This window comes from Mauremys mutica, chromosome 2 (genome assembly GCF_020497125.1).
Source record: "Mauremys mutica isolate MM-2020 ecotype Southern chromosome 2, ASM2049712v1, whole genome shotgun sequence".
NCBI classification, from domain to species: domain Eukaryota; kingdom Metazoa; phylum Chordata; order Testudines; family Geoemydidae; genus Mauremys; species Mauremys mutica.
This window is the reverse complement of record NC_059073.1, coordinates 53,698,614-53,719,448: the sequence shown is the minus strand read 5'-3', so window position 1 is coordinate 53,719,448 and position 20,835 is coordinate 53,698,614. Positions and strand designations below refer to the sequence as shown.

Below are 20,835 nucleotides of genomic sequence, written 5' to 3'. Positions count from 1 at the left end.
TGAACCAGCCAGAGAGGTGGCTCAGCAGAGGAGGGTGCCTAGGGGACAGAACAGCCCCCACTCCCTGGGGGCAGGACTCAGAGTGGTGGGGGGTGGGGCAGGTGAAAAGGGTGCTAAGCCCCTGCCCGGGGGGGGGGGGGTTGCTGTGGAGCCAGCAGGTCTGGGGCAGGAACAGTCTGGAAATTACTTCCCCCCTCTTCTCTCCCCCCCCCCACTCCAGAGCTTAGCTGAAGGACCAAGAGGCTTCCCCGTGCCAGTGCTGTGCGGGGCGTTGGCACATGCAGGGCTGGGCTTCTTCTGGCTAGTGCCCTGGACTGGAGGGTCTTGGGCTTTCCTGGGGCACCAGCCTAGCCAGAGGCAGTGGGGGAAGGAAGGAGCCTCCTGGCCAGGCTGCTTGTGAGCTGAGTGCTCAGACCAGGGGCTGGTTCTCCGCACAGCGCTGGGAGCAGGACACGCTCCACCAGGGGGGATATGGAGGAGCAGTGGGGCAAAACAGGGAGAGCACAGTGAGACGGGGAGCATGTAAAGGGCCGATGGGTGGGTAGCAGAGGCGATGTAACCGGCTGCCACCTGGCGCCTGCCCGTACTTATCAGCTGCCACAGTGTGCAGCCAGCGCTGGCCAGAAACATGACAGGGGGCGGGGCCCTGCTGGCCGAGAGCCAGCATGCAGCGGGCGCTGTGCTGATGGACCAGCAGGGGGAGCGGCTGGCCCCATGTGCTGCAGCTCCGCCCACCTCCAGCCTTGCACACCCATCCACATTGTCAGCTGGTGGGCAGGAGGCTGGTGAGCAGGGAGGCTGATGGAGGGAAGCAGAAAATATGGGACAATTTGCCCATTTTTAAGAAAAAGTCAGGACACCTGCAGGAGGGCTTAAATGCGGGACTATTCCTTTAAAAACAGGACGTGTGGTCACCCTACATTTGATGGACCTGTGCTCTGATCCTTTATTTAAAACCCTTTATTTTATACCCAAATAAATTAATCCATTATTTGTTTCTGGTAGAGTTAATATGAAGTTGACCATGGGATGGGCTAAATCAGGGATCGGCAACCTTTGGCACATGGCCCGTCAGGGAAATCCGTTGGTGCCCGGGATGGTTTGTTTACCTGCAGCATCCACAGGTTGGCTGATCGCAGCTCCCACTGGCTGCGGTTCACTGTTCCAGGCCAATGGGGGCTGCAGGAAGCAGCGCAGCTGAGGGATGTGCTGGCTGCCGCTTCCCGCAGCCTCAGTTGGCCTGGAACGGTGAACTGCGGCCAGTGGGAGCTGCGATCGGCTGAACCTGCAGATGCTGCAGATAAAAAAAAAAGGTCCCGGCCTGCCAGTGGCTTTCCCTGATGGGCCATGTGCCAAAGGTTGCCAATCCCTGGGCTAAAGTATATGGTCACCTAGGAAGTAGGACATGTTAGCTTAACAATGGGGTATGTATTAAATTAGGAGCACATCAGTGTCTGCTGGAAATGATAGTCTGGCATTTGAGCCAGTGCTGAAAAAACTGACAATTGTGGGCTCAGTAAAAACTGAAAAATGTGGCACTTCTAATAGGGGATAATAATAGTTAACCCTTAAGGTCCAGTCCTGCAAGATGCTGAGCTCTGCCTTTGAGATGCTGCGGACTGTGAACTCCCATCGACATTAATATTGGGTGAGGTCACCTAGCATCAGGCCACCGTGTTTTTCATCTTTCGAGTACTTTAGAGTCTGATTCTGTTTCTAACAAGGAAACTGACTAGAGATTATCTCAGCAAGGTCTCACCATTTACCAGTATAACACCCCCCCCACAAATAAATAAGGAATAATTTTGAAGGTATAACTTTTACTTTTTACAGAAGATCTTGGAATAATTAATGGAACTGCCTTTTGACCAAGCCTTGACTGTATCATAAAATGTGACACAGAATGCTTTTTAAATTAATTGGTTGGCTAATTACAGTTTTCTACTATACCTCTGGGCTAAGGGCTGCTATCCAGCAATCAGATCTGCACTGGTGGCCAAGCAGAGTCTCAGAGACTTCACAGGGACACTGCAGGGGTACAGAAATTTGCCTCCATGTAGCTATTGCAGGAGAGAGGCCTTTCTTACTGAATGTTTAATGAAATGATCAAATTAAAATGCATTAATTTTTTAAAGGTGTCAGTTGAGATTGCCAAGCTGACTGCTTAGGGGATGTATCCACACAACTTTCATTAGTTTCAATGGGTGTTGCAATCCTCTATTTGGCTTTGAAAACCTCAACCACTGATTTTGGCAATTTTGCCAAGCTATACTCCCACCTACATTTGTGAAGCCATACTGCATTCGGAGCCATTGTATGCAGGCAGAATCTGTCCCCTACTATAATAGAAAGGCAGCTTGGGGGAGGAGCATGCATACCTTTTGATGACTAGTGCTAGGGTGGAATTTAAATTTCATTGATTGCAATCCCTAAGTTTACACCTTACAATTTAAAGATTGAAATGTCTGCCTAAATTCCTGACACGACAAAAAAGCCAAAACAGAACAAAAATGTGGCCGTTAAAAAAGCTAATGCGGTCTTGGGATGCATTAGGCGAGGTATTTCTAGTAGAGATAAGGAGGTGCTAATCCCATTATACAAGGCTTTGGTGAGAGACCTCATTTGGAGTACTGTGTGCAGTTTTGGTCTCCCATGTTTAAGAAGGATGAATTCAAACTGGAACGGGTACAAAGAAGGGCCACTAGAATGATCCGAGGAATGGACGGCCTGTCGTATGAAAGGAGACTTGAGGAGCTCAGTTTGTTTTCCTTAACCAAAAGAAGGTTGAGAGGAGATATGATTGCTCTCTTTAAATATATCAGAGGGATAAATACCAGGGAGGGAGAGGAATTATTTCAGCCCAGTACTAATGTGGACACGAGAACAAATGGATATAAATTGGCAGTCGGGAAGTTTAGGCTTGAAATTAGACGAAGGTTTCTAACCATCAGGGGAGTGAAATTCTGGAACAGCCTACCGAGGGAAACAGTGGGGGCTAAGGACCTCTCTGGCTTTAAGATTAAGCTTGATAAGTTTATGGAGGGAATGGTTTGATAGGATAACGTGATTTAGTCAATAGGTCAATAACGTGCGACCACTGGTAATTAGTACCGAGGGTCAATGTTGGGATATTGAAAGTCTTTTTCCTGAGTGTCTGGCTGGAGAGTCTTGCCTGAATGCTCGGGGTTCAGCTGATCGCCATATTTGGGGTCAGGAAGGAATTTTCCTCCAGGGTAGATTGGCAGTGGCCCTGGAGGTTTTTCGCCTTCCTACGCAGCATGGGGCAGAGGTCGCTTGCTGGAGGATTATCTGCTACTTGAAGTCTTTAAATCAGGATTTGGGGACTTCAACAGCTGAGTCAAGGGAGAGAATTATTTCAGGAGTGGGTGGGTCAGCTTTTGTGGCCTGCATCTTGCGGGAGGTCAGACTAGATGATCATAATGGTCCCTTCTGATCTTAAGATCTATGATTCTATGATTCTATGAAAAAAAAGCCAAATTTTCTCTAGCTGTGGACCAAAGATGAAAACCTTCAGGTGTGATTTTTGATCACTCAAATGAGTCTCACGGTGACACTTAAGAAGTTATTTCTTTAGGTTGCACATAAATACATATTACTGTATATACAGCAAATATAGGTCATGAGGAACATTTTGTATATTCTTCTGCCACATGCATCTTTGGGAAACCTGCCACCTAAGGGCAAAACTCTGCCTAGATCTGGTGCACACATCCAAGGGCAGAATGGGACACCAAGCTTTGATTCCTGGATATTAGTTGGTGAGATAGAAAGCATGTAGCGTGGTTTGCAGATACCAGGGAGACTTTGCTGAGCACAGAGTTAGAGCAACCTTGTTTTGACTTAAATCTTAGCAGATTGCACATAGATTGGGCCCTATCAAATTCACGTTCCATTTTGGTCAATTTCACAGTCATAGGATTTTAAGTATAATACATTTCTTGATTTCAGACATTTAAATCTGAAATGTAACTGTAGGAGTCCTGACCCAAAAGAGGGTTGTGGGAGAGGTTGCAGTATTGCGACCCTTACTTCTGCACTGCTGCTGGTGGTGGCACTACCTCAGAGCTGGGCAGCTGGAGAGCAGTGGCTGCTGGCCAGGAGCCCAGCTCTGAAGGCAGCGCCACTGCCAGCTGCAGTGCAGAAGTAAGGATGGCTTGGTATGGTATTGTTACTCTTACTTCTGCGCTGCTGCCTTCAAAGCTGGGCCCTCAGCCAGCAGCTGCCACTCTCTTGCTGCCCAGCTCAGAAGGCATGGTATGGTATTGCCACCTTACTTCTGCATTGCACTGCTGCTTTTGCACTGCTGCTGGGCACCTGCTCTGAAGGCAATGCAGAAGTAAGGGTGGCAATACCATGACCCCCCTTCAATAATCTTGCAACCCCCTTTTGGGTTGGGACCCCTAGTTTGAGAAAAATGCTGGACCAGATTTCACGGTCCGTGTTGCATTTTTCATAGCTGTGAATTTGGTAGGGCCCTACATATACATATAACCCACTTCCCAGAGCTCAGACGCTACTGAAGTATCTGTAAACTAAAGGATATCGAGAGTATTGACATGCAAATGTCAAGGTCACACATAGCTTCACAATTCTCCATGTAATATCATAGTACCTCTTGAACTGAGTAAGGTTTACCCCACAAAAGCTGTGTAACCAGGGTCTCATGTTTCATCTTGTTAGCCCAGTGACTACACAGCTGGCAACAGAGTACTACCCAAACACAATAAGGAAATAGAAACAGTCAGCCTTGCAAAATTCTTCTTACTCACGGAGCAGGAAAGGTGAGTAACTTTTTTTGATGGCCTAGTACAGGGGTCGGCAACCTTTCAGAAGTGGTGTGCCGAGTCTTCATTTATTCACTCTAATTTAAGGTTTCGTTTTACATTTTAACGTTTTTAGAAGGTCTCTTTTTATATGTCTTTAATCTATAACTAAACTATTGTTGTATGTAAAGTAAATAAGGTTTTTAAAATGTTTAAGAAGCTTTATTTAAAATTAAATTAAAATGCAGAGCCCCCCGGACCAGTGGTCAGGCCCTGGGCATTGTGAGTGCCACTGAAAATCAGCTTGCGTGCCACCTTTGGCACACGTGCCATAGGTTGCCTACCCCTGACCTAGTAGAATGCTATTAGCTTGTGCACTGCTAAAAGTAGATTTTGTATGTGCTGTTAATATTTTTGGACAATTTTGCAAGGCTCCAGTAGGTGCTGACGCACCTCACATCTATAAGGAGTCTGGTGTAAAGAGAGTTTGGCCATTTCTCTAGACATATAATTAATTACGGGAAAAGAAGTTCTTCTCTCTTACCCAATACAGCCCACACATAACACTATCAGATTGCAACTTTATACGGGTTCCTCCCAGATTAAGTAGATGGGCATTTTAATGAGGAAACGTCTGGGACAGAATTATGCCTCGCACAAGCCAGCAATATGTTGTGGATGGGAAGGAAGGGCCCTGCCCAAGCAGCATCTATTGTAATTTTGAAAGATGTTAATTCCTCCCTTGGCTGGAATACAGGAGGTGAGACTATTGTCACATTAGAACAAACCTCATCTGCCAGTAATGCTAGCTGGCCCCAATTCCCAGCTCTCATTGCAGTCAAAGTCCATGATCTGTCTGCATCATACACAGATGTCTTGTGCAGAAGGAAGGGTTCTTTGCATCCTTTCCCCACCTTCTGCCCTTGCAGTCAGTGATAAACAACAAAATTATTCCCCACCCTTACACAACTCAAGCAGGATCTGCCTATTTGGGGTCAACATGCTTCTGTACTATCCCTCTGTGGCTGTACCCAAGCTGTCAAAATGGTGTCTCTAATTTTGGCTATGAATTTTCTTTGCACTGAATTTGATTCTATTCTCTTCCTCTTGGACAATAATGATTGACTAGTGACACATCCAGAATTTCAGGTCCGTCACCCTCTCAAAGTGCTCATCCTATCCAGACTGGAACTGTAATACTTGGCATATGGATTGGCCTCATTATGCTCCAATGTAAATGGACAGCTTTTCCTTCCCTTTGGATGTGGCTGGAGTGGAGAGGAAGCTGGCCAGTAGAGAGGGGCTATTTCTAAGGTAGTTCGAACTTGATGCCAACCTGAACTCAGACTTGAATAGGGATTTATAGAGAGAAATCTGAAGAGAAATTTGAGTGGGAGCCAATAAGAGCTCTGCATTTCTGAAAATGCAGCCACTTTTATTTTGGTGCCTAAATATGGATTTAGGTGCCAAAATTCATTCACCCACATTTGCTATGTTTGGCCAATATCAACACTCTGTAAAGTAATTGTCGTCAGACGCTACCGGTGTGGTGCTCTGCTCTGTTCAATGATGATAATAGTTGGCTGCATGCATGTGTTCCCTCTGTGTGCTGTCCCAGCTCTGCGCAGATAGCTGGCACAGCAGATCTCGAGCGTACCGCCCAGTGACCACAGACTCAAATAAGGTATGAAGGCACCTGCCCAGGTTTATTGTCAAACGAAATACAGTCTCTAGCTCCCTAGATCAGATGTCTACAGTTCTGCTAGTACATATGTGCTCCCTGACAATGGACCGGCTCAGTCAGGGGCGGGATTTGCCACTGCCCCCTAGGCCAGACAAAGACGTTCACTCAGGGATGCATTCTTATACATGGGTACAAACAGGTTACGCATCATTGAACGCACTGAGGTACAGCCCCTCTATGCAGTAGGGTGTTGTCTTTCTCCTGGTACAAGTTGGTTTGAACAAACAAGTTTATTCATCATACTGTCTATCCACTGTATTGTCCTTTCATATTGTCTATCCGTCATATTGCCCTTTTATACTGTCTTTAGGTTGGGTCTGCCTGTTCCTTGTTATCTGTGTGGGATGTGTTTGTACCAGGCTGTTCTGGTGCTGTCCTGGCATATGTTCATTTTATTAGTGCTTACATGTGTATATGTGCTTTTAGCAGCCTTCCTCTTGCCAACTTTTGTGAGCAGGGCCTGCTTCGGGCTCACAGCCTAACTTTGCTTTATGGTAGCAATGTCTTGACCATTACTTCAGTTCAAGCCTCAGGCCTCATACTGGGCCTCTGATACCAAGGGTTTCTGTCTCCAGTTCTCATCTTACTACAGTAATCAAACATAAATAATACGTTGTAGTGCAATGTACGTGTGTGCAGAAAGATACGTCTACATTGGTCACACTTACTAAGTTTCTTCTCTTGTCTGAGATATCACCAGTTCCAGCAGTATTTCCCATGTCAGGGAAGTTTTTTTTAAGTCTGACTGTTGGAGATATAGATACAACTCAACATTGCCAATCCCAAGCATTTAAAAATCATTAGACTGCATTTCCCCTGAAAAAATCACAGGATTATCTTAAAATGCATTTGATTTATTTTAAAAATGGGGACAATTTGTATTTGCCCTTAATGCCTTAGGGTACAGTTGCATTAGATTTTCAAGCTTTCTTTGCAAACTAGTGGGGCTAGACACTTTTTTAAAATGAAAGCTAAGATTCTCCCATATTCCCATGACTCCTGGAGCTGGGACTTTAAGAAAAACACTAAATATCAATAAGACATATGCTAAAATCACAAGAGTTGTCATCACTGTAGCTACATGGGTAACTAGATCTCTAGCTGGATACCTAGATTTTAGGTAAACGAATATTGTCTGACCACTAGATGGAAATAGAGTGTTTTCCATTTCCCTGTTGTATTGCTAACAGGGTGAACCAGAAGTGTATGTGAACGTAAACCCTCTGCAGACAGGACTTCAGAAGTCCTGGATCAGAAATTAATATTTTGCAATGGTAGAGTAAAGGCAGGACTTCTGCTTCTAGGGAGGCGTATCCTGCAGTCTTGTCCTCAGTCACAAGACAGAAGACTCAATGCTACCCAATATATTAAAGATTGTGACTAACAGATGTTGTTTGATCTGTAATCAGATGGTTTTTAATTTATCCTTTTTGAAATCAAGACTACTAGACCGACAGCAGAGTAGCTGCTGTGACATGAAATAGATGGCAAATATCAGGCTAATTTAAAACCCACTCAGATCCACTTGCGCAAGCAAGAAAGATCAAAGAGGAAGGAAGCTAAAGTATTTATGTCTAAAGTTAGCTACTTAATAACAAGAAAACAATGTGACTTGCTTTCTTATTAGTAGACATTATTCACATATTTAAAAAAAATAGGGTTACTGAAGATTAAGGACATAGAGAGCAGTAATTGACAACCCAGTGCCACCAGGAAGGGAATATTGCACTGCTTGTTTGGTTTATGGGATTGAACAACTGGATTTGTACAGGATCTTTTTTTAGAAAATCTGGTTGATTGCTAGAGCTGGTCAAAAAATTGGATGATTTTTTGGTGAAAAATGTTTCTTTTTTCAATAAATATTTTGGAATTTCAGAATTTTCCAACTAGCTTCATGGATTAGCTTTGCTGCAAAATCTAATGCCTACAGAGAGAACAAGACCAGTTGCTTCAACTGCACCTGAACAATTCAGAACCCTGACGTATCTTGGTGCAAAAACCTAGCACCAGCACAGGGATCTTGCTGTATTCATTCAATTTTTGATCCTCAACTTTAAATTCCATGGCATTAATAGAAAACAAGCATAGCTGTTTCTACTGCACCCATTTTCCCCAGACCCTGGTGCATCTTGAATTTTGCTGGAGCATGGATTTTTCTGGTCAAGTAGGAGTGACACCATGTGTTGTCTGTTTTGATAGCTTGGGGCCAAAAACGTGTTAGGATCCAGCCACTCCAGAACTAGCATATGTATCTTTGGGATGCTTTTGATTAGGGATGCATTGAGATCTGTAGTTTTTAGTGGAACTGGAATGGTTGCACTCCTCTACTTAGCTGGTAGAATTTTGGAAACAAAAAACTAGCTTGATTCAGCAGGGTTGAGATGCAAGATACATGTTTTTGTGGTGCTTCTGTGTCACTTTGCAGCAGCTAATAGCTGCTATGTTTTGTCTATTTAGTAGAATTTGGGAGCATTGTCATTAAACATTGGCAAGGTCCAGGTATCAGAAATGCATTTTTCCAGTGTTCTTAGGCTGGGATGCATGTGGGGTTCAATTTTTCCAGTGTAGTGGGAATGGCTATCCTTGTTTTCTATTTAGATGTAGATTATAAGCTCTTTGGGGCAGGGACTGTCTACTATTCTGTATCTGTACAGTGCCTCACACAACCCATTCTTGGCTGATCTTCAGGCACTACCATAAAAATATGATTAATAGGAAATCGTACAGTTTGGTGGTTGGAACCAGAAATTGCAAAGCTCCATGGATCCAGGTGCAAAATCCAGGTTTTGCATCAGTTTGTGCTGGATTTTCTGATGCAGTAACTGCCGCTACACTTGTTCTTTTTTCAGGCCTTGGGATGTGAGAGCCAAAATTAATAGGTAGCAGATATAAAACAAACATAAGAAAGTATTTTTTCATGCAATGCACTGTCAGCCTCTGAAACTCCTTGCCAGAGGGTGTTGTGAAGGCCAATACTATAATGGGATTCAAAAGGGAGCTAGATAGATACATGGAAAATAGGTCCATCAATGGCTATTAGCCAGGATGGGCAGGAATGGTGTCCCTAGCCTCTGTTTGCCAGAAGCTGGGATTGGGCGACAGGAGATGGATCACTTGATGATAACCTGTCTGTTCATTCCCTCTGGGGCACCTGACATTGACCACTGTCAGAGGACAAGATACTGGGCTTGAAGGATGGTTGGTCTGACCCAATGTGGCTGTTCTTATGTCCTTATGTTCAAAATTGAGTGGCTCTGGTGGTAGGATCCCTGCGCTAGATTCTGCGTTTTTGTGGCATTCATTTGCCAGAATGCAGGAGGGTCCAGGTGCAGTAAGAGCAGCTAGCCTTGTTTAGTTAGTCACTACAATGTAGTCATAAGGCCAAGATTTGGCTGGATCCAGCAGGATGCAGGGGCTGGATCAGGGTTTTTGCGGCACTGGTGCTGCAGTAGGCACCAGGGTCTGGACGCGTGTATGTGTGGTGCACTTGCTCACCATAGTGATCGTGGGACACGTTGGAGGCTTGTAACCGAATTGGCAGGATCCAGGTGGCTGTAGGTGGGTGTAGAGCTACCTTTCCCCCGCGGTGCCGCTGTTAGGGCTGCAGAGGTTCGGGGGTTGGGGAGCTGCGCTGGAAAACGCGGAGCACGTGCACTTTCCCTTCGGGCTCCAGTACCCAGAGCACTTGCCTTTGGCCAGGCGGCAGAAATGCAACCTCGTCTCCGCCGCTCGCCGGGGAAATGCCGACGCTGCACTCCCAGCGGAGCGGCAGCAGGTCTCTGCTTGCAGGCGCTGACGGGGCAACACCTCGCCCGGCGCCCCCGGGCAGGCACTGTCCTGGCGGGCGGCGGCGTGAACCTCACCCCGCGCTGTTCTCCCGGGGGCTGACAGGGGGCGAGGGCCGGGAGCCGGAACCCCTGACGTTGCCGGTCCCCATTGGTTCTCTGCCGCAGCGCATGGTCAGGGGCATCTGGATAAAAACGCATCTGGCCCCCCTCTGCCTCTACACCATCCTCCAGCCTCCACCTCCTGCGGGACGCGGACACCGCCTAGCGAGCCGGCACCATGAGCATAGACGATTTTGTAGGCAAGTGGAGCCTCTTCTCCAGCGACGGCTTTGACGAGTACATGAAGGAATTAGGTAAGGGGCAGGGAGACCGAGTGGGATAGGAATCATTGCTCACCATCTGTGGGTCCGAGGGAGGGGAAGGTGGGGGTGGCTGGCGGACGGGCGGGCTAGGTACTTCTGCCCCTGGATAGAAAATAAAGGAATGTGTCCCCCCCCCCGCACTCTGGGCAGCGAGGACTTTTCATTCAGGATCTCCCTGGCTGTTAGGTTTGGGGGAAGAAATGAGGTTTGGTGGACTCTGATGTCTGTGACTATCTCTCTAAATCCCACTGTTGCTGCCCGCTGGAAGAAAAAACGCTCTCTCCCTTGTATACGTGTGTGTAATTTATTTGTATTGTCAGTTATGATCCCCTGTGTGTGTGTATGGAGAGGGCAAGGACCCAAGATTTAAGGTGCCCCTTCCTTGCTCCCCCCCCGGACCTAGCTCCACTATGCTAGTTCATCTGGGATCCAAAACTTTGTGCTGGTTTCTTCAGATGCTCTGTCCAAGGTCTGCGGGGGCGTCACGGTGCCAGATGCTAGGAGCCGCCTGGGAATAGGTTGCTAACTAAAGTGAAAGGAGAGAGTTCCCAGGGCGTCAACATAAAAGCAATCGTGCGACCTGGAGCAATGGCTTGAATAGCAAGAGCCTCTCTCCCCTGCTGGCTACGCTGATGCTGGGCAGAGCACACTCTCTCGTGGAGAGGGGGAACCTCTTGGAATGGTTTTGGTCCTGCTCTGGGGTTAGGGAAAGGAGAGAAGAACAGAAAACAAAATCTATCCAATAGAGAGAAAATGAACATGTGTTCATATTAGTCTTTATCATACTGCACCTGAGATACATCCAATACTGCCAATACATCTGTGCGTTTATTGCCTAAACAAAGCACCTGCTGTGAGGCATTTGTAACCTCGTGGTTTGCCGAATGTCTGGACCCCTGGGCCATAATTTGCTCTCAGTGCCACACTGACATAACTGAAATTCCTCCAGATTTTTATCAGTGGAAGTGAGAGCAGCCTGGGACTCAGTGGTATACACACCTTGAATTTCTTATTGTTATAAACAAAGTAGCTTGCATATTATCAGGTTTAAGATGAGTTTTTGTGTTGTGCATTAAATCTGCAAAATCAGAGCACACTGGCCTGAAACTGACTAGAATCACAGTTCCTTATATTAACATTTCAATAACAGGTTGGAAACTTGTGTATATGTGCCTGCTTTCCATTAAATGACAGTCTTTAGTGTTAAGAACAGGTGGGTAAATGATAGCATGAGAAGAGAATGGAGTGGGAAATACCCAGCTATAACACACAATTATCAGCCTCTTCCTATTTTCTATTCAATTTGCGCTGTGATACTCTCGCATGAATTTGTCTGATAGTAGATTATCAGAAGGGGTCATATCAATGCAGCTGCTACTTGGATACAAAATATCATTGAAGAGACTCTTTCTATTGCTAGATGTAAAATGTATCTGTATTCCTTAACGGTTTCAGTAGTTGCACCACTAGTTCAATTTCTATCCTGTCTTTTCTTCCTGAATTGCCAGTCTCAGCTGTTCAAAAATCACAAGGGAGCCCCCTCCTCCCAATTCTGAGATTGGATTAAAAAACTGTTGGTGTCTTTTTCAATTTCCCTTATGGATTTTGAATCTTTTAGGGTCATGTTTTCAAGATGAGCTATGGGATATTCTGATGTGGGGTGCCAGCACTGAAGCTGTTCCCCTGTAGATAAATAATGCAAGAATCATTGGAGCAGGGGGACTGGGTATGCAGATAGCCTTGGGGGGGGGGGAGTGTACATTTGGCTACAATAGTTTAATAGCCTTACTGCAGCACAATGTGGTGTGATTGCTCCTTGCCAAGCCACTTGTTGTACTGTGATAGACTGTACTGCAAGCCAGAGACAGCAAAATTAAGATTTAAGGTCAATTTTTCAAAAAACTCCCTTAAGCACTTTTGAAAATCCTACCCTAAGTCTTAAAGAACTCACAAAGAACTTTTAAAAAATGACAAACTGTTTAATTGTTAACAAATTACCTCATAACAAGACAGTGCAACTTATGATATTGTAAACATTCATAGCAAAGCAATACAACTTCCTGCTATGCAATTTATGACATTAAAAAAGAGTGAGCTCAGGCAATGTTTGTTTAAAAAAAAATCTAAATCCAGATCTTAAAATTCAGACCTTGCAAAGACAGTCTATGTGAAGTACAAAATATAATAAATTGTTAGTTTGAGGTACAAGTCAACCACACACTTGGGAAATTAAAAAGTTAAAGTGAACACACTAGGTCCTTAGCTCATGTCCATCTGTCTCCTCCCCTGAACAAACAAGTGTGAAAAGAGGTATCAGCCTGAATTCTGACTTATTTTTTATCACCACCCTTAACATGTTTATCAACACTTTTAAAAAGCATATTTAAGATAGTGTAGGGCATATTTACGCTCCACATGAATTTAGATTTTTAAATCTAAATAGTTTGCAAGATTAAATGCAGATTTGGTAGGAGTATAGCTCTGAAAGAGTGAATGGCTCTAAATATAGTCTGCAAGGAATTGTTAGCATTTAACACAGAGCTCCTTCTACAGTTCCTGTTCAGATGATCAGTTCTAAATATTACCTTCGGGGCAGTTACATATCTGTCCACAAGCCACAGATTCACATTTTTAGACCCCATCTACAATCTTAAACATTACAAAGACTTGGTTCTTCAATGGTACTTCCACTTCCACCTGTCTCATGATTGGGTCTCAAGATTGCTTGGCTCTTCTGCCTTCCTGATGGGGGGCCCTAACCACTGGACTAGTTTTGGACTACTAGTTTTCCCATGGGGAAAAATTAGTCAAGCTCCCCACCCTGCCCCACCTCATCTCCTCCTCCACCTCTGCCTCCTCCCCTGAGCACACCGCATCCCCGCTCCTCCGCCTACCTCCCAGCGCTTGCTGCCGCCAAACAGCTGTATCAGGCTCCACGGGGGAGGAGGGGGAACATGGCACACTCAGAGGAGGAGGCGGGGCTGGGGCAGGGATTTGGGGAAGGAGTTGGAATAGGGGCAGGAAGGGGGTGGAGTTGGGGTGGGGACTTTGGGGAAGGGGTTGGAATGGGGGCAGGAGGGAGCGAGGCAGGGATGGAGTCAGGGCGGAACTGGGGGCAGAGGGAGTTCAAGCACCCACCGGCGCCAGTAGAAATCGGCGCCTATGCTACAGAGTCTCTCTGTGCTGCTCTCTCCCCTGCCCCTTCCCCCCAAATGATGGTTTCACTGAGTATAGATACTTATATAGTCCTTGGGCCAGAGAGAGAATGATTCTGTAGCACAGTGGTTAGAGTACCCGTGTGGGATACCCCAGGCCAGCTCCTTTGCTCCAATCACTTTCACTATTTAGCCACAGTGGAACAGGTTCAACAGGAGAGTGGGCAGCCCCTGTTCAAATCCTTTCTTCCCCCCCTTCTGGCAGTGGGGAATTAACCTGTATATCCCACTTCCCAGGCAAGTCCTCTAACTACTGAGCTAAAGTTATTAAGTGGGCTCCTCCTCCTCCAGCTCTTTTGTGCACAGCAAGGCAGGCACCTAATTCATTCCTGCAAGAAACAGTTTAGTTGCTGGAGCCACCTGACTCCAGGCATCGGTTTCCTGTTCATGGATCACTATTGCTAAGCAAAGATAGGCACCTCCCTGCAGCCTGGATTTAGGCACCTATCTTGATGAGAGGGGAGCGGCTTAGTACACAACCCTCTCTTGAGCATCTCCCAATGGCTAGCTTAGGTGGCTCCCTGCCTAGCATGCTGGCTTTTATGGATTGCATTTGAAGGCACCTGTCTCTCCCCATGTATTGTATTGGGAGCCTAGGTGCCTAATTCAGGCTTTGTGGATTGTAGCATGTTCCTATGATTTTCTAGTTGTTGCAATACTGAGCATTGTAATGCCTTTGTGGACCAAGGCCCTTCAGTTTTGGATGCAGATCTCACTACAGTAATGTATGCACTTATCAGCTTCATTTTGGAATGCTGCACTGTGCTGTATGTGAGGGCACTTTAAGACTCTTCAAACTACAGCTACTACAGAATGCAGCTTCTGACTTAGTGATACTTCTTGCAGAAAGAATGTCACCCTGGAGCTCTTCATTGGCTTTCTGTTTATTGTTGGATGCAATTTAAATGGCTGATTAATAGCTGCTGTAAAAAGTCCTGCATGGTGAAAGTCCTGAGTAACCCCAAAGCCTGAAACCTGTTGAGTTGGGTGAAGCACTCAAGCTAATGAGTCACTGGATTAATCAAGAGGGGGCTGAAGGCAAGGTGCTTTTTGATGAAGGGACCTCAAATGCTTCCTTTAGTAGTGTGCTAAAAAGTCCTACTTTGTTGAATTTCAAGTCATGCTCCAAAGCTCAAATTTTTCCTTTACACGTTTTTCTGCAGAGGGGAGTCTTCTAGCTTTTTTTTTTTTTAAAAAAAAAAATACTTTTGACATTGGTCTGAAAATGTGCATTTTATTATTTTACACACATCTAGAGTGACAGCTGGGTGTTCCGTAAGTAAGTTAGAAGAAATACATCTATATAATGAATATACATTTAAATGTAAATTGTATATAAAATGGATTAATTTTACAGTTTGAAAAGTCAATTGGAGAACTTTTAAAACACAGTTCACTTAAACTTGGACACAATCTTCTTGTAACACAGCTCTTATTTCCCCCTTTCCACCTTTCACATCAGTTTGTGTGAACGGAGATACTGCTTTTCTGGAGACCTGCAGGTCCTATAGGGGGAGAAATAGATTTGATTTAGATCTCAGGAGCATTCAGAATGAGTGAGTCTGCAAAATGAATTTCTCCTCCCTCACCCTGGATAATTAAAAGGGATCCTCTCTCTATGTGGGCTTAGTGTTTAACTCTGATATGCTGTTGTTCTTGCTCTGTAGGTGTGGGTATGGCCCTGAGGAAAATGGGGAGCATGGCCAAACCAGATGTTTACATCATCAAGGATGGAGATACAGTCACCATAAAAACAGAAAGCACCCTTAAAAATTCACAGCTCAGCTTCAAGCTGGGTGAGAAATGTGAGGAAACTACATTAGATGGCAGGAAAGTTCAGGTTAGTACAAGAGTGGGTTTTTGTTTTTTTTTCCATTGAATACACCCAGTCCACCGGCGTGGCTGGCTTACAGATAAATGCTATTTAGGGACCTCGTCTCCTCCATTCTTTCTCATGTTGAGTAGTACCCTGCTCTGTTGGTGGATGGGGTACCCTTGTCATCACAAGCCCGATTGAAATCCATCAGTTTTTATGAACTAACCAGTCTACAAATGGTAAAATACTGAAACCAGACAAAGCCTGGTATGTTTGGTTAATCATTTTCAGTTTGCATGGCAGCTGTGATGCATCTTGGGGTGATAAAACTGGCAGCTCTCCAGACCCATGGTAAAAATACCAAAGGCCAAATTTCACTTTCATTGAAGTTAATGTCAAAAAAGCCTTTTGATTTTTAATGGAGCAGGATATGGCCCTATAACTAATCTGATGACACAAGCTCACACATTTGCATAACAAGTGGAATAACCTGTATAGGGAGTAAATTAAATGTAACTCAGACTCCATATTCCCCATCTTTACAAGAGTTCAAGTAGCTTCCAACTTGACTGATTAAAGGGACTGTCCCTGGGAGGAGGTAGTGGAGGGTGAAGAAAGATTATTCCCTCTCCATAGGATTCTCCCAGGCCAATTATCTCCTTGTGTGAATGCTGGCCACTTGCCAAGACCCTCCCATTCCTCACCTGTGCACTGGCAACACATCTGCCAAGTGCAAGATTCAGACGTAGACGATACAAAAAGCCAAAGCACATGTATGAGGAGATGAACTTAGCACACTAAGCAGGTCTTGTTCACTTAAATTGTGTATGCTGTTGAAGTCATGTTTCATGTATCAATGTGCCAAAGCAGTGACTGAACAAGTAGCAAAGTAATAGAAGAACAGGAGTCATGAGAAATGTAGAGTGGAATCCTGACCCTACTGAAGTCAATGGCAAAACTCCCATTGACTTCAGTAGGGCCTTGGAGTATAGTGTGGGAGTGTATCACCTCCACTCAAAGAGACTGAGTAAAATATTTGAGTCCTGCTTTTCTTTGCAGACTCTTATCACCTTCGATGGTAACACATTGATTCAGCTCCAGCAGTGGGATGGCAAGGAGTCCACAATAACACGGAAGATAGAGGATGGGAAACTGGTGGTGGTGAGTGCATTCCTACTTCCTGATCATTGACTACTGTAGACTATAGCAGGAATCTAACTTTGAAAGAGACTCAATCTATTATAAACTGCTATCTGCATCCCTGTGTTCTGCAGTAATTTAGCCTATCTGAGGGGTTCTCAATCTTTTTCTTTCTGAGGCCCCTCAACCTACTATAAAAATTACATGGCCCACCTGTGCCACAACAACTGTTTTTCAGTAGATTAAAAGGCATTAGGGGATAGCAAGCAGAACAATAGCCCAGGGCCCTATGCCACCAGGAGCCCTGTGGAGCTAAGTTGCTCGGGCTTTGGCTTCAGCCCCGGACAGCAGGGCTTGGGATTCTGCTTTCTGCCCTGGGCCCCAGTGAGTCTGCTGGTCCTGCTCTCTGGTTTATTTTGGCAGACCCCCTTAAACCTGCTTGTGGCCCCCCAGAGGGCCTTGGGCCCCTGGTTGAGAACTTCTGGGCTATACACTACTGAATTAATTTCTTTGTTTTCCAGGAATGTGACATGAATGGTTGCAAGTGTACGAGAGTCTACCAGAAAGCATGAGGACATTGTCTCCATACAGGGTTGGAGCTTGCTACAAACCAGCTCAGTTTAGTGAACAAAGCTCCTCTACTCTTCAGGTTTTTCCTTTTCCCTGTTTTGTCGTATTTCAATGGACTACACAGCTGTGTGCAATCATAGTTCAAAGCCATGATGTAACTATTCTGAACGGTTGTGGCTGTTAAATAAAATTTTCAGATATATGAAGTGGAGCTGTTGTCAATATAGTGGAATTTTAAAGGTTTTCTTTTCCAAGTAAAGATTTATAAAAGCTCATTAGTTAGGCAGAGGAGCCTAAAATCAGTACTAAATCACAAATGATGGGGATATCCTCTCACTGGAACAGTTAAGGTATAGTTAACAGCAAACTGCATTTTGGTTCAGCTATTCATATTTCATTGATGATAAAGGTAATAAAATTGTATCAAGTGGCACAATCATTGGTATGGTGCAGAATCTTTCTAACCACTTTAAGATAGTGCCTGTTGCAAAAGTAGTAGAGTTGAACTCGTACAAACTGAGAGGAAAACTTCATCCATTGTGTTTAAACAGCTGAGCACATTTTTAGTTGGTTGCTTTCTGGTGAGAATCAACACCCTCTAACCCAACTAGTCAGCTTGTACATTTAGGGGCCAATAGACATGATAAAACTTAAGCAAGTGCTGAGGTGCTTGGCTGAAAGGAAGCCTTAATATGGAAATCCACTTTCTATTCTATTAGCGTTTTCTTAATAGCAATATTTTCTAGCAACATTTTCTTATTTCCTTTTTAGTAACATTCTGACAATCCAAAACTATGAATGACTGAAATATTTCCTGAAATAAAAGCCTCAATTTTACTTGCTCAAAACATTTGGTAATGCAGTTTATATGCTTACAAGTGCAATAATAAATTAACCCAAATATTAATGTCTTGGTTCATTTTTATAATGATTGGGAAGTGGTCAAAACAGATCCTCTGAAATTGCTATTCTACAAACTGTAGATTGTTTAGTGCTATCAACAGGGGCAGCACTATGTATTTTGCTGCCCCAAGCACGGCAGGTAGGTGGCTTTCGGCGGCACGCCTGTGGGAGGTGCGCTGGTAATGTGGATTTGGCAGCGCGCCTGCGGGAGGTCCGCCCATCCCGTGCCTTTGGCATACCTGCCGCCGAAGTGCCATCAAAACTGCGGGACCGGCGGACCTCCCGCAGGCATGCTGCTGACGCCAGCCTGACTACCGCCCTCACGGTGACTGGCAGGCCGCCCCCAGTGACTTGCCACCCTAGGCACGTGCTTGGTGTGCTGGTGTCTGGAGCTGCCCCTGGCTGTTAGACTAGACTAACTTGTTCTGAAAGCTAAAACTGGCTGGTAACATTTTTAACAGGATTCCAAATAGTAGGTTTAGAAGAATCTAGAGAGTCATGTAATCTCTCTGCTTGCATTTTGCAGAACTAATCACTACCTTATTCCTACTGATGTCTTAGCTAACCACTGCAAATACTGTCTGGTGTACTAACCAAGTGTTCTGTGTGTTAATGCTACCTAACATGGAACCTAAACTTCTTATGAGTTTGTGAATAATCCCCTTTATTTACATTATCAGGTATTTATAGATGGATTAGAGTTCTCTCAAGTTTATTTTCTAGATGCTTTCTTCATATGTTTCATATTTCTTGATGTGTTTTCTTGAACTGGCCTATCCTTGTATCATTTTTGGTCATTTTTTTGTATTTTTCCTCAATTTTATTTTGTTAAGCTTCCCTAATCGGTGAAGAGGAGATTTCTGTATAATGTATTCCATGTAGTGTGCCAGGACTACAGAGCAGTATTATTACTTTCAAGTTTATTCAGGAGCATTGGTGCCACATGTAGAAGCTATGACCCTGGATTTATGAAGTGAATTTCACTTCCTTGCACTCCATCCACATATAGCCCAAATACAACTCCTCATTGTGGGGGAAGTGAATTTTACCTCATCTGCATTTGCCTGTCTAAAATTTTTGGCCACTAGTATAACATTGTTAAATACCAGTTGTGCACAGGCCTGTATTTATGACATATTCTAATACTGGAAAGATGTTTTTATAACTAACATGCAAATTTTGCCTCGTCCACATTTCTACAAGAACTAGAATGATAGTTTAATAAACAGTAAAGCTAATGTTGTGCCAATATGTAAGAAGGGTAAAGGCTAAAGGGGATGACCAGGGTAATATTAAGCTCTTTTTTTCTGACATCAATCCTGGGCAAGATCATAGAATGTCAGGGACCTCAGGAGATCATCTAGTCCAACCTGCTGCTCAAAGCAGGACTAATCCCCAGATCCCTAAATGGCTGAACTTACAACACTGGGTTTAGCAGGCCAATGCTCAAACCACTGAGCTATCCCTCCCCCCTGTAATGGAGTGGCGGATACAGGACTTGATTGATAAAGATTTAGAGGAGGGTAATATAATTAATGCCAATGGGTCTATAGAAAATAGATGCTGTCAAACTAACCTGATATCTATCTTTGATGAGATTACAAGTTTGGTTGATAAAGGTAATAGTGTTGATATAATATACTTAGATTTCTGTGAGGTATTTGACTTGGAACCTCATGACATTTTGATTAAAAAACTAGAACAATATAAAATGAACTTGGCATGTATTAAATGGATGAAAAACTGACTAACTGATAGGTCTCAAAATGTAATTGTAAATGGGGAATCATCACTGAATGGGTGTGTTTCTGGTGGGATCCTGCAAAGATTGGTTCTTGGCCCTATGCTATTAACATTTTTATCAATCACCTGGTAGAAAACATAAAAGCCACTGATAAAGTTTTCAGATCACAAAAATTGGGGGAGTGGCAAATAATGAAGAGGGGAGGTGGCTAATACAGAACACTTTGGATTGCTGGGTAAGCAAACAATATGCATTTTAATATGGCTTGTATACATCTAAAAACAAAGAATGTAGGTGATACTTACACAATGAGGCCTTTATCCCAGGAAACAGTGACTCTGGAAAAAAAAACTTGTAGGTTGTGGTTGATGATCTGCTGAACATGAGCAATGGTGTGGCCAAAAGGACTAATGCAATCCTTGGATGATTAAACAGGAGAATCACAAGGAGTAGAGAGGCTATTCTACTTCAGTACTTGGGGGTTCACTGGTGCAACCTACTCCTGGGGGAATTCTGCGCCAATGTACAAGGCAGAATTTTGCAGAAATTAATGTTTGGTGTACAGAATTTCCCCACAGAAATGGGCTGCAGAAATGTTGGCCGCCACTAGGGGCTTCTGGACATGGCAAAGCCCAGCTCACAAATAGAAGACAAGACCAAGGGAAGGGTAGGGAATTGGAGGGTTCCAGCAGCATGTCCTGAAGTAAGGAGGCAGTGGTGTGCAGGAAACTCTGCGCAAGCTTAGGACCCAGCATCAGGGCTCTGGATC

At 44.5% G+C, this 20,835-nt stretch overlaps 1 protein-coding gene across 1 annotated transcript; it reads left to right on the top strand.

The window, feature by feature from the left end:
- Nucleotides 1–10,514: 10,514 nt before the first annotated feature.
- On the top strand, nucleotides 10,515–17,630 carry LOC123364947 (fatty acid-binding protein 5-like). The gene is made up of 4 exons (XM_045007494.1): nucleotides 10,515–10,669; nucleotides 15,561–15,733; nucleotides 16,769–16,870; nucleotides 17,371–17,630. The coding sequence occupies exons 1-4, from the start codon at nucleotides 10,594–10,596 to the stop codon at nucleotides 17,419–17,421; spliced, it is 402 nt and encodes a 133-aa protein (XP_044863429.1). The 5' UTR covers nucleotides 10,515–10,593; the 3' UTR covers nucleotides 17,422–17,630.
- Nucleotides 17,631–20,835: the final 3,205 nt, after the last annotated feature.

Bases quoted from the DNA above. Each gene is read 5' to 3' on its own strand.
- LOC123364947 (XM_045007494.1), top strand. From the start codon at position 10,594: ATGAGCATAGACGATTTTGTAGGCAAGTGGAGCCTCTTCTCCAGCGAC. The intron at 15,734-16,768 runs GTTAGTACAAGA...TTTTCTTTGCAG, and splicing joins TAGATGGCAGGAAAGTTCAG to ACTCTTATCACCTTCGATGG. The intron at 16,871-17,370 runs GTGAGTGCATTC...TTTGTTTTCCAG, and splicing joins AGGATGGGAAACTGGTGGTG to GAATGTGACATGAATGGTTG.